The sequence below is a fragment of the Hemitrygon akajei genome, chromosome 5 (genome assembly GCF_048418815.1).
Source record: "Hemitrygon akajei chromosome 5, sHemAka1.3, whole genome shotgun sequence".
Classification (NCBI taxonomy): domain Eukaryota; kingdom Metazoa; phylum Chordata; class Chondrichthyes; order Myliobatiformes; family Dasyatidae; genus Hemitrygon; species Hemitrygon akajei.
In genome coordinates this window covers 103656837-103670396 of record NC_133128.1, presented here as the reverse complement: position 1 = coordinate 103670396, position 13560 = coordinate 103656837, and the positions used below count along the sequence as shown (strand labels likewise).

At 49.5% G+C, this 13560-nt stretch overlaps 1 protein-coding gene across 3 annotated transcripts in view; it reads left to right on the top strand.

Annotated features, from left to right (window-relative positions):
• Positions 1-419: 419 nt before the first annotated feature.
• The window catches only part of zrsr2 (zinc finger (CCCH type), RNA-binding motif and serine/arginine rich 2), a 60644-nt gene continuing 47503 nt past the window's right edge, over positions 420-13560 (top strand). The window contains exons 1-2 of one of the 3 annotated variants that reach the window (XM_073046151.1): positions 420-512; positions 798-883. In XM_073046151.1, coding sequence (XP_072902252.1) covers positions 478-512; positions 798-883 — 121 coding nt within the window. In that variant the 5' untranslated portion in view covers positions 420-477. Of the gene's footprint in view, positions 513-797; positions 884-11823; positions 12121-13560 lie in introns of those variants that run through there. The other 2 variants (XM_073046152.1, XM_073046153.1) reach the window with 2 other exon arrangements.

Below are 13560 nucleotides of genomic sequence, written 5' to 3'. Positions count from 1 at the left end.
TTAAGTTATGCAGAGAAGAACATAGCTGATACATTTCATTAAGGGTATAAGTAAAGTGGATGTCAGCTGCTACTTCAAAATTAATCTATCATCGAGGACATGGGGCCGTAGGTGGAGACTGCTTAAAGGGAGATTTCAGACTAACATCAGGAAGCATTTCTTTACACAGCGAGTTGTGGACACATAGAACAAACCACCTAGTTGTGTAGCTGCGTAGTACCTTAGACACGTTCAAACCTAAACTTGGTAGTTATTTCAACACTCTAATTTCGCAAGCTTTTTTGGCCCGTTCCTAGCAAAATGCTTTCTAAACTTTCCGCTTCTAATTGTTCATGTGACCAAAAGACGACATCGTTGTTCACGTGACCCTGAAGCAGCCGTCTTTGTTCACGTGGTTCCAAAGACGGCGCCGTCGTTCACGTGATCCTAAAGACGGCGTCGCCGCACCATGTGACTCACGCCGAGTGAAGCGGCAAGATGGCAGCAGTGGAAGGGCCTATTCAGAGGCTGAGGTGCGGGAATTTCTAGTTTGGGCCTGCTATCGGCAGGAGAAGCATACTGGTGTTCGGGGTTGGGTCGCAGGGGCTTGGTTATGTGGGGTAAACTAGCGATACCGCTGATGGTTGTGGTTCTCAGAATTCAGCTCGTGGTAGGAGGATGAGTGTGTGCACTGGTCTTTAGTATGTGTGAGGGAAAGTGAAGTCGGTGAGAATGGAAATGGAGATGTGAGTGGAGCTGAAGATGGTTGAAGAGTTTTTTTGGATCCTGTGCCTCTTTCTTTCATTGTTTTGTTTTAGTTACAGTCACAAGAAGTTCAGAGCCTTACTTAAGAAAGAAAAACGTAAGCGAAAGCGTCAGGCAGCGGCCAAACAGAGAGACGAAGGTTGGTGGTCGTCATGCTTGTTTTAGGCTTACAGTTCACTAGAAAATTAAGAATGTCAATCCAAATTAAATACTCAATGTATACTATTCTCCGTCAATTAGTATGGGGTGGGGTGTCACATAGTTTTCTGCATTCAAATATAATTTCTGTTACAGTGAAGATTTACTTGGGTTGGTTGCTACTGTAAGATTATAATTATGATTTACTACTTGGGTAAATATATAGGTACAGAGTAACACACAATGCCAGAGGAGCTCGGCAGGTCAGGCAGCGTCTACAAAATGAATAAGCAGTTGATGTTTTGGGCCTAGACCCTCATCTAGATTCAGCATGACCTCGTAATGGTACATGGAGCTTAGAAAAATAGAGGGCTGTAGGTAAGCCTAGTAATTTCTATGGTAGGGATATATTTGGCACAACTTTGTGGGCTGAAGGGCCTGCATTGTGCTGTAGGTTTTCTATGTTTCTATAAGTTAGTGCACGAGTAACACCCACTCATCCCTATGAAGTAATTGTCTTAAATTCGGGATTATCTTTCACTACACAGATACAATCAAGGCAGCTGAAGTTTGAAATTTGAAGACTGATACAGGGTCTCCATCCAAAACGTTGATTACCCCTCTTGGCATGCTGATTTATTCCAGCAGTTTGTTTTTTGTTCCCGTTTTTAGCATCTGCATCTTAAATACGTAGCCAAGTAATCTTCTACACAAGGCTTGGCTGCTCCTGTGTCTTGGTAATGAAGCAACTTTCATCAGCTCCAGCTCTCTCAAATTGTTGTATTAATTAGTACTTCCTCAGAGCGAGCAGGTCCAGAGAAACTTTGATTCAAATATATAGTTATATTTCCACAGCTTATTGAGGGGTGAACACATTTAGCTTTCAGTAACAAAAATTAACATCTCTGGAAGCTCTCATCAACTCTGGCATATATGGAATGAGAAACAAAGTTGTAGTTGTCAAGACCATAAGAAAGAGGAGCAGATTGGCCCATCGTGTCTGCTTTGCTATTTCATAATAGCTGAACCATTATTCCCCCCCAGCCCCAATCTTTTGCCTTCTCCCTGTGTCCCTTCATGCCCTGAACAATTAAGAATCTTATCAACCTTTACCTTGAATACTTCGTCTCCACGGTTATCCGTGGCAACGAATTCCACAGATTCACCACTCTGGCTAAAGAAATTCTTCCTCACCTTCATTCTAAAAGGACGCCACTCTATTCTGAGGCTGTGCGCTCTGGTCTTGGACTCTCCAACCACAGGAAACATCCTCTCCACATCCACTCTTATCAAGGCCTTTCACCATTCGGCAGGTTTCAATTTGGTCACCCCTCGTTCTTCTGAATTCCAGTGAATACAGGCTCAGCCATCTAACACTCTTCATATGACAAGCTGTTCGATCCTGGAATTACTTTCGAGAACATCCTTTCGAAAATAAAGGGCCCAAAACTGCTCACGATACTCCCAAGTGAGGCCTCACCAGTGCTTTATGAAGCGTCAACATTGTATCCTTATTTTTATACTCTTGTCCTCTTGAAATGAATGCTAACATTGCATTTGCCTTCCTCACCACAGATTCAACCTGCACTTTAACTTTTAGGGACTCCCAGGTCACTTTGCACCTGAGAGTTTTCAGTTGCCTCCCCATTTAGAAAATAGTCTAACTTTTCATTTCTTTGGCCATTCTCCTACTCTAAGTCCTTCTGTGGCCTCTATACTTCCTCAAAACTACCTGCCCCTCCACCTATCTTCGTATCATCTGCAAACTTTGCAACAAAGCCATCAATAACCATCATTCAAATTAAGGTAGCTGGGTGACTCAGGAGAGGGAAGGGGAATAGACAGAATGAGCTGAACACCCCTGTGGCCGTTCCCATCAATAATAAGTATACCATTTTGGATACTGTTGGTGGGGACGACCTACCAGGGACAAGTTGCCATGGTCGTGTCTCTGGCACCGAGACTGGACTCTCAGCTCAGAAGGGAACCAAGGAAAAGAGGAAAGCAGTAGTGTTAGGGGGATAAATAAGAGGTTCTCTGGGAGAGATCGAGAATCCCGGATGGTCTGTTGCCTCCCTGGTGCCAGGGTCTGCGATATCTTGGATTGAGTTCTCAGTATTCTCAAGTGGGAGGGTGAGCAGCTGGATGTCGTGGTCCATGTAGGGACCAGTGATGTGGATATGAAGAATTAGGAAGTCCTGCTAAGAGAATTTAGGGAGTTAGGTGCAAAGTTGAAGTACAGGACCTCCAGGGTTGCAATCTCAGGATTGCTACCCATGCCACGTGCTAGTGAGGCTAGAAATAGGAAGATAATGCAGCTAAATACATGGCTAAGGAGTTGGTGCAGGAGGGAGGGCTTCATGTTTCTGGACAATTGGACCTTGTTCCAGAGAAGGTGGGACCTGTTCCGATGGGATGGGTTGCACCTGAACTGGAGGGGGACTAATATCCTTGCAGGAAGGTTTGCTAGTGGGGGGGGGGGGGGGTTTAAACTAGATTTGCAGGGGGAGGGGAACCAGAGTGTTACAGCAAATAGTGAGGGGGAGGAGGATAAAGGTCATGCGAGAACTGCAAGTATAGTGCATGGAGTAAGGCCAGATCTAACATATTAAGAGGCTTTGAGGAAAGAGAAGCAGAATAAAGGGTGTTAAGGTAGAAGGGCTAAAGTGCATGTACTTCAATGCAAGAAGCATCAGGAACAAAGGTGATGAACTGAGAGCTTGGATACATACATGGAATTATGATGTAGTGGCCATTACAGAGACTTGGCTGGCACCAGGGCAGGAATGGATTCTCAATATTCCTGGATTTCTGTGCTTTAAAAGGGATGGGGGGAGGGAAGGAGGGGTGGCATTACTGGTCAGGGATACTATTACAGCTACAGAAAGGATGGGTAATGTAGCGGGATCCTCTTTTGAGTCAGTATGGGTGGAAGTCAGGAACAGAAAGGGAGCAGTTACTCTATTGGGAGTATTCTATAGGCCCCCTGGTAGCAGAGATACTGAGGAGCAGATTGGGAGGCATATTTTGGAAAGAGGCAAAAATAACAGGGTTGTTATCATGGGTGACTTTAACTTCCCTAATATTGATTAGTTTTAATTGGGGAAGGGCAAATTATGAGGCTATAAGGCTAGAACGTGCGGGTGTAAATTGGGATGATGTATTTGCAGGGAAATGTACTATGGACTATGGAAATGTACTTGGGGATCCCTTGCAGGATGTTAGGGTAAATTTGTCCTGGTGAGGAAGATAAAGAATGGTAGGGTGAAGGAACCATGGGTAACAAGTGAGGTGGAAAATCTAGTCAGGTGGAAGTGTCAACCTGAAATTATTAACCTGCTCAGTTGAGGAAAAATGCCAGAGACACGAAATTACCTCTGAAGCAGCTTTTATTCAGAGAGGAGTTCGCAGCCCCCACGCACTTCATGCGTACGGTAGCCAACTCCCAATTTGTCGGTTTACAAAGGTAATACTTATACCCAGAAGCAGGGTACTACATTCGCAAATATGGTTACTGATTCAAATTCATCAATTGATTGGCTATTGCATAGCTAAGCACGCAGAATACTCAGAATTAACAAAAGTTCAAGCGTAATACTTGGAATTACTACAGATGCACTTCAAAACACTTGAAATAGGTATAACTTAAAGTACTTTGCCAAACACATTGTCTTGTGGTCGCAGGTTCCCTTTTCCTTGTGGTCTCCACGTCTAGCCTGGCACCTTATTTTAGCTACCTCTCCTTACTTCCCCAATGACGTACCTCTCTCTTGTCCTGTCTACATATTTTGCTACACTTACCCCTCGCCCACCCCCTCTACACGTACCCCTTACCCTCTTCACATTCTCATTCCCTCCTGTGATCATGAAATGATCACTTGTCAATATCGTGAAAATCCTCTGGTGCAGGTTCGAGGAGTTCGGTGGCCTCACCGGTTGCCCGTATTCCCATCAGTGGTTTAGCCGGCAGCAGGTCCCCTAGCGAGGCCATCATGCGGTTCAGGACACATTTGACAATAGCGATAGAGACAAAAATCCCGATAATAGCGATCAGCGCGTAAATAGCCCCATTGATCAACCAGTCCTTCCACGCACTTAGTCCCCAGTCCCCCCACCCTGCCCAACCTGTTCCTTCCTTGATGGATCCTAACTGTTCATCTATTTTGTTCATGTACCGTGTTATGTTGGTGGTAGCATCGTCTAGCCCCATTATGCATTTGTCCTTTACGATAGCACAGAGCCCTCCCTCCCTGGTGAGGAGATAATCAAGTGCACAGCGGTTTTGCATGGAGAAGAGCCGCAGTTGGTTAAGGCTGTCGGTTATGAGTCTTAATGCTCCCCTGGTGGCGTTCCCGAGGCTCATGAGACCACAGGCCAGATAGTTCCGATTGTGGGCCGCCATAGCGGCTCCTGATGCCCCCAAAGAGAAAAAACCATATCCGGCCACCTGACCTGCGGTTAGGGTGGTCAGGACTTGGGAATCTGCTCAAAGTTCCTGGGAGACCTCTCTCTTGTACCTCCCAGGCAAGTTCCAGGGCAAGGGACTGTTGTAGGGAGGAGGGTGCCATAGACCACCGAGGAAGGGTATGGGTACTCCAGGAAGTTGGTGGCAATGCTGTTGTAGAAGAAAAAATACCCCGGGAGGGTATACATGGTCTCAGTGCAACCCTCACCCTTTAGGTGTATGGTATCACTCCATTCTGCTATACTGGCAGGTGCGTACACTCGTTTGGTACCCCTGCGATATTCAGGTCGTAGGAATACCTGATCGTTGACTCGGAGGAGGGTGCGGTTCCCCTCCCCACAAAGAAGTTGCACCCCCTTGGCCAGGGACTGGCACTTTGTCTCATGGCAAAAGCAAGATATCCCTAAGGGGTTCTTGGTGGGATGACACTCCCTTTTCCTACAGGGCTTGGAGAGGCAGGTGACGTTATTCGAGACATACACGTCTGAACATCCCCACCCTGTTCCAAAGTAGCAGTTCTCATATACTCGGTCACCCTTCGGGGGTTTGGGATTCTCCTCTCACCAGAGATCTTTTCTCATCCACCTGTTGGACATGGGGAATAAACAGTCCGCAACCGGGGCCGTGGAAGAGTCATAGAGAGTTCCACCCTCTTTCCCTCAGGCAATGTTTTGCTGGCTGATCAACAGGATCCCAGTGCGGGAAAACGGTAAAGAGTGAGGAGACACTGGCGGGGTGGGGATAGCAAACGATGGTTGTAGTGCCATACAATCGTTTGTGCACGTTTTGGAAATAGTTGCCACTTATAAACTCCGAGGAGGGTCTTTCAAGGGTGGGGCCTTTGGGGAAGCCCCAATCCCTTTTCTGCCTTGAAATGTCCCCCTTCGATCCTTTTAGGGGTTTTGGTTCCTCGTCCAGCCGTCCCTCAACCTCTGTCCTATACCCCACTGTCCCTAAAAGAATATAGATAACCAAGAGCATCCTACCTTCCATTGCCAGAGCATAATTTCAACGATGTGACACCACAAGGAAAAAGGAATTTAAACACACAACAGTTCAATCAAGTCCGTTTGTCAGTTCCTTCTGTGGTTTCTAGCGAGTCCGAGGTCCAGCGCTTGCAATCGCTCAGATGAATCCAATGTTCTTGTCCCTTCACCTTGACAGCAGAGAGGGTCTGCAAGAGGACCTGGTATGGTCCTTTCCACAGGGGTCCCAACTTGGGTCGATCCCAGTTCCTTATTAACACCCAATTTCCTGGTTCTGCTCCCTGCCACTCGCCTTCTCTGTCAGGAAGAGGTCTTGAGGCTTCCTTCACCTGAGTGTGTAGGGACTTAAGAGACAAAGTTAAATGCTTGAGGTAACACTGCAGTTCCTCGCCCATCATTTGTAGATCTACTTGTATTGGTGGGGGGTTTTGGTCACTGCCCCATGGGGTTCTATTTGGGTGCCCGTAAACCCTTTCAGCAGCAGTTAGCCCGGTACCGGTTTGAGGTGTAATGCGCATGTGATACAGTGCCAGGGGAAGGACTTTAAGCCAATTTAGTCCTGTTTCAAGGGTCAATTTAGTTAGTTTGTCCTTCAGGGTGCCGTTTGCACGTTCCACGATTCCTGCAGCTCGGGGGTGGTGGGCACAGTGAAATTGTTGTTCAATCTTTAGTATTTCGCAGAGTTCTTTGTTTACTTACCCAATGAAGTGCGGGCCGTTATCAGATGATAGTCTTTGTGGGATACCAAAACGAGGAATAACTTCTTTCAGTAGCATCCGCACTACCGTGGAAGCCTTGTTGTTCGTTGTGGGGAAGGCTTCAATCCATTTACTGAAGACGTCAATGATAACTAAACAGTACTTGTAACAATTCACCTTAGGTAACTTGATAAAGTCCATTTGTAATGTGTCAAATGGTCCTGCTGGGGTTGGGGTGCACCCTTTATCACATCTAATAGATTTACCTGGGTTTACTTTTTGGCAAATTAAGCAACCCTTTGCCCATCTCTCCACTGCCTCATTCAAACCATGTTTTCAACAACATACACATTCCCTCCTGGCCGAGGTGGGTGTCAGAGTGGAGGCGGTCGACCAGGACAGGCAGGAGAGTATCAGGAATACAAATCTGACCTGCTGGGGTCTGCCAGAGGCCCGTTGCGTTATTAATAATACAACCATGTTTTTTCCAAACATCAATTTCACTCGCAGGGGCGTCCCCCTGTAATCGGGCGATGTCGGATATGCCTGGGCTATCAACCGGCTGCCTGGCAAGCAAAAGGCGTGGGGTTGAATCCACAGTTATTGCTTTAGAGGAGGAGGTTCGCTTGGCTGCCAGGTCTGCTCTGGCATTGCCTTTACTAACGGGAGAGTCATCGGATAAGTGGGCGGCACATTTAATAATTGCGAGCTCCCTGGGGAGCTGGATGGCTTTGAGCAAATTGTCAATGTAGAGGTGGTGGCAATGCTTTTGCCAGCCGATGTTTAGAAGCCCTGCTGCGCCCATAGTGTGCCAAAATCGTGAGCGACCCCAAATGCGTAGCGTGAATCCGTGTAAATATTGGCTGTCTGACCTGAGGCGAGGATGCATGCACGAGTGAGGGCGAAAAGCTCAGCCTGCTGGGCCGAGACTGGTGGGTGGAAGGCTGCTGCCTCCAGGGTGGTGTGTGGGGTCACAATGGCATAACCTGATTGCCGGACACCGTCCGGGGAGACAGAGGATGAGCCAGCCACAAGAAGTATCAGGTCTGGATTGTCGAACTCAATGTCCTGGAGGTCTGGCCGCGGGGAAATGAGGAAGTGGTTTCGTTCTACGCAGGAGTGGGGAGGCTCGGATAGAAGGTCGGGCGGGTGATCCACAAAGGCAGCAGGGTTAAGTGTGGTACAATAGGCGAACGTCAGCAACGGATTATGGATAAGAGTGGCTGAGTCTCGCCTGAGTGAGATGTTGAGTTTGGTGCATGGTTAGGAGGGCAGTTACCGCATGGGATGAGTAGACCGTCACTGGTTGATGCAGGGTTAAGTTGGATGCTGCGGTAACCATAAGGTAAACGGCAGGAAGTATTTGAGTGCACGGGGGGTATCCCTGGGCTACCGGGTCCAGCGGTGCTGAATAATAGGCAACCGGACGCCGCCGGTCCCCATGTGTCTGGGTGAGAATAGCTGTTGCACATAAATCGACAATGGAAACGTAGAGCTGTAAAGGCCTGTCATACAGTGGCCGACCCAGTGCAGGTGGGGCAGAAAGGGAGGCCTTAAGAGAGTTAAAAGCGGCCGATTGGTGCTCGTCCATTATCAAGGGAAAGGGGGCCTTTGGAGAGGCTAAAGGGGTGAGCGGCTTAGGCATGCAGCGTTAGGGATCCATTGTCTGCAAAAGTTCACTAGGCCAAGGAATTTACGCATTTGCTTTGGAATTTGTGGAGGGGGTGTCTGGGATATGGGTCGAGTTCTGTCAACCGTTAGTGCTCGATCTGCGGCACTAAGCAAGACACCTAAAAACTTCACCTGTGTCTGCGTTCGTTTTACCTTTGTCAGAGGAATCACGTATCCCGGGGAATGTAGGGCATGGAGGAGATAGTTTGAGTCCTCCTCACAGGCATGCTGAGTCTCGCTAGCCAAAAGCAGGTCATCAACGTACTGGATGAGCGCTGAGTTTTTAGGGAAGGTGAGGTCTTTCAGTTGGCCACAAAGGGTCTGTGAGAAAATAGTGGGGGAGTCCCTAAAGCCCTGGGGAAGTTGGGTCCAGGTGTATTGGCGATCCTGGAAAGTGAAGGCGAATAAGTAGTGTGAATCCTCAGGTAAGGGTGTGGAGAAGAAGGCGTGTTGTAAATCTATAAAGGTGAACCATCGTGCAGTGGCGGGTATCTGGCCCAGAATGGTTGCGGGGTTGGGGATGGCGGCATGTTCAGGAGAGATTATGTCATTAATTGCCCTTAAATCTTGCCACTCGGGGCATCCGGGCTTTGGCACTGCTAAGATCGGGGTATTACAGGGCAAAAGGTAGGGGACCAAGACGCCCTGTTCTAAGAAGGAGGTAATAAGTAGGTGGACACCCTGAACGGCTTCCGCTTTGAGAGGGTACTGCGGGATCCGGGGCAATCGTGAGTTGGGCTTTGCCTGTATCTGGACGGGGGCTACCGGAGTAAGGCCTACGTCAGTCTTGGAGGTTGCCCATATCTCGGGGGGGGGAGGGATTCGCAGCAGGGGTCAGTCGGAGGCTGATGGTGGTGCGGGGTTCCTGAGGTGTCACATTGCTTGTCGAAGAAAAGAATGCTATCACTTTCCACTTCCTGCGGGTTTCCTGTCAGGGAAGGGTCTGCCTGCTGCAGCACCCTAAAGACGGCAGGGCCCAATTCCATAGCTGCATGACCCTCATTTACGCGGAGGGTTATATGAGGGCTTATTCCAGGGGACTGCTGCCACAGGAAGTCGGGGACATGGGTGGCTAAGGCTACGCCTGCCTCCGCAGTCACAATGGCAAAGACTGAAATTGGGAATTCAGTTCCCAAGTGTGGGGTGAATAAGGCTGCCAAGACTTCTGAGCGTCCTGAAGAGTCGTACGCAAGGGTCACATGGGGAGTGAATGGGGGCTCGAGGGCGACTGGCGAGCAGGAGGGGAGGTGGGCGAGGTCCAACGCCTATCATTGCGGGGGAACGTGAAGCCAGAACGCCCAATGGGTAGAAGGTTCAGTCAGAGTGAGACCATCACTGGTGAGGGTGAGATGGAAACGACAGAGTATGTCCCTTGCTGCTAGGTTGACACCAAATTGGGGGTCACCGCAAATCTGATAAGGGACTCATAGTGGTTATAGCGAGTGGGGAGTTCTTCGGTCATCTGGAACTCCTGCACCAGAGCTGACAATCCCGAAAAGGGAAGTTGGGAGTCAGAAAGGGGGAAGGCGTATCGAATGCAAATATCACGGTCCAGGGTGGACGAGGTGGCCCCGGTATCAAGGAGGAAGGGTATGCGTACGGAATGGACCCAGAGGTGAAAAATTGGTTCGTCCTCTGCAGACTGAGAGAGAACCGGCAGGTTGCGCGGATAGCCTTGAGAATCCCACTCGCCCGCCTCCCGTCATTGTTGGAAAGGGTTGGCGGTTGTATAAGGGGGCCTATTCCGAGGGGGTCCAGGTTGACCCCTATCCCAGGGTTCCGGCGCAGGGAAACGAGGAGGGCAGGGGTCAGTCCTTCGGAAACAGTGGTCTCTTGGCGGCGGCATTCTGTTGGGCAGGCGCTGGGGTCCCCTGGGGAAGGTTCGACGGGCAGGTCCGTACTGTCCATTTGGATGGTCGTAATGCCCATTTCCATAGTCATCTACCCACCCGCGAGGATACACCACAGATTCCGTCGGATACCCTGTTCCCCCGTCAACACGGAGGACGCTGTATCATTTCTTGCTTAACAAGAGTCGGCGCAGATTTGCCCTGCGCCCAGAAATGGGTTACCAGGTGTCACATCTGGCTTCTGGTTTTGTCAGTCCAGTCTAAGGGGTGTGTCTTTATGACCTTCGAGACCTCGTCTGGGAGGCACTGGATAAGGATGGCATTGAAGTGTGGGGAGGGCTGTGCAGTGTTAAATGCCAGGTAAGTGGCATAAATGGAGCAGAAATGGTCAAAAAAGTCAGGACAGTCCTCTTCCTTTTTCGGGCGGGTCTCCATCACCCTAGTAAGATCTAAAGGTTGTTGCAAAGCCCTTCGGAGAGCTCGGCAGATGCGTTCCATTTTGCTCCCTTTCGCCGGGGACCTCCCGTTCCAGATCCTCGTAGGTTTCTAATGGGCCATATTCCCCCAAATTAGCACACCATTGTTCTGCCTCAGTAGTGGTGAGGGCCATACAGCATAAACTAAAAAGATCCCTCGGGGTTGCCCGGTAGATCTTAATAGTACTCAGCAAATATTCAATGAACTCCTCCGGTTTCTGCTTTCTGTCCGGAGCGCCCTGCATCACTACCAGCATTTCACTGGGCTTCCAGGGGGTATACACAGAAACCATCAAGGGATTTTGCACAGCGTCCTCAGCCTGGGCTGGATTGTGACAAGGGTTAGGGACCTCTCACATTGACATCTGTCAGGGTGGGGGGGGGCTTGGATCCACCCAGATCTTTAGCAGGGTAGGGCCAATCGGGGTACTTCCGAGCAAGGGCTGCGTCAGGATTATCCTCTGGGTCAGTATCATCACTGGAGGGAGTAAAGTCTGAGTCAGGGTCAAACTCGTCCCCTTGGGGGTCTATCAATGGGCCGTCACCCACATAGAGGTTCCGTCTTGTCCATTTATGAGTCATGTGGTTCTTAGGGGTCGCAGGTTTAGTACCGTGTGTGTTCCCCTTCCCGGTTTTGGCTCCGTTACGGGCCGCAATGGGGTCGGTGAACCGTGGGCTTGGGGTCGGGAGTGCATGGGGGGGGGGGGATGATCATGGGTCAAGGTACAGGCGGGACAGGATTTGCAGCCCCCGCTAGACCTTAATCAAATTAAATATGTATTGCTCCAGAGCTTCCAACCCCAAACCCCACGCAGGGACTCTAACCCCACTTCCTATACCAGGGGACTCGAACCCCAAACTTCTTAAACCAGGGGACTCGAACCCCAAACTTCTATGTAGTTCTCACTTGTTATCTGTGTCTCCCAACTGAGGTTCTCCGTTTGGTCCGTGGAGGCCGTAGGATGGTCAGCCGGAGCCGAAGGGGTCGGAATGGGGAGTCAGAGAGGGAGAGAGAGACCGAGAAAAATCTCTCAGAGGGCCCTTCCGTCTCAGCCCGCTGATCGCTTACGCCGGATCCTGGACTGCCAACTGGTCAGCTCCTGGCTGGCTCGCCACTCTACACTTACCCCTTACCCTTTTCACATTCTCAGAAGAAGGCAGCATACATGAGGTTTAGGAAGCAAGGATCAGATGGGTCTATTGAGGAATATAGGGTGGCAAGAAAGGAGCTTAAGAAGTGGCTGAGGAGAGCAAGAAGGAGGCATGAGAAGGCCTTGGTGGTACGGTAAAGAAAAACCCCAAGGCATTCTTCAATTATGTGAAGAACAAAAGGATGACAGGAGTGAAGGTAGGACCGATTAGAGATAAAGGTGGGAAGATGTGCCTGGAGGCTGTGGAAATGAGCAAGGTCCTCAATGAATATTTCTCTTCGGTATTCACTAATGAGAGGGAACTTGATGATGGCAAGGACAATATGAGTGAGGTTGATGTTCTGGAGCATGTTGATATTAAGGGAGATGAGGTGTTGGAGTTGTTAAAATACATTAAGGCGGATAAGTCCCTGGGGCCTGAGGGAATATTCCCCAGGCTGCTCCACGAGGCGAGGGAAGAGGTTGCTGAGCCTCTGGCTGGGATCTTTATGTCCTCGCAAACACGAGGAAATCTGCAGATACTGGAAATTCAGGCCACACACACAAAATGCTGGTGGAACATAGCAGGCCAGGCAGCATCTATAGGGAGAAGTACAGTCAATGTTTTGGGCCGAGACCCTTCATCAGGACTAACTGAAAGAAAAGATAGTAAGAGATTTGAAAGTAGGAGGGGGAGGGGTAAACCTGAAATGATAGAAGACAGGAGGGGGTGGGGTGAAGCTAAGAGCTGGAAAGGTGATTGGCAAAAGGGATACAGAGCTGGAGAAGGGAAAGGATCGTGGGACAGGAGGCCTAGGGAGAAAGAAAGGGGGAGGGGAGCACCAGAGGTAGATGGAGAACAGGCAAAGAGTGATTGTGAGAGGAGCAAAGAGAGGAAAAAAGGAGGGGGGGAATAAAGGATGGGGTAAGAAGGGGAGGGGGCATTAACAGAAGTTAGAGAAATCAATGTTCGTGCCATCAGGTTGGAGGCTACCCAGAAGGAATATAAGGTGTTACTCCTCCAACCTGAGTTTGGCCTCATCATGGCAGTAGAGGAGGCCATGTATGGACATATCAGAATGGGAATGTGAAGCAGAGTTCAAGTGGGTGGCAACTGGGAGATCCTGTCTGTTGTGGCGGACGGAGCGGTGGTGCTCTTTGAAATGGTCCCCTGATCTGTGTTGGGTCTTGCTGATGTAGAGGAGGCCGCACTGGGAGCACCGGATGCAATAGGTGACCCCAACAGACTCGTAAGTGAAGTGTTGCCTCACCTGGAAGGACTGTTTGGGGCCCTGATGTAGAGGAGGCCGCACTGGGAGCACCGGATGCAATAGGTGACCCCAACAGACTCATAAGTGAAGTGTTGCCTCACCTGGAAGGACTGTTAGGGGCCCTGAATTGT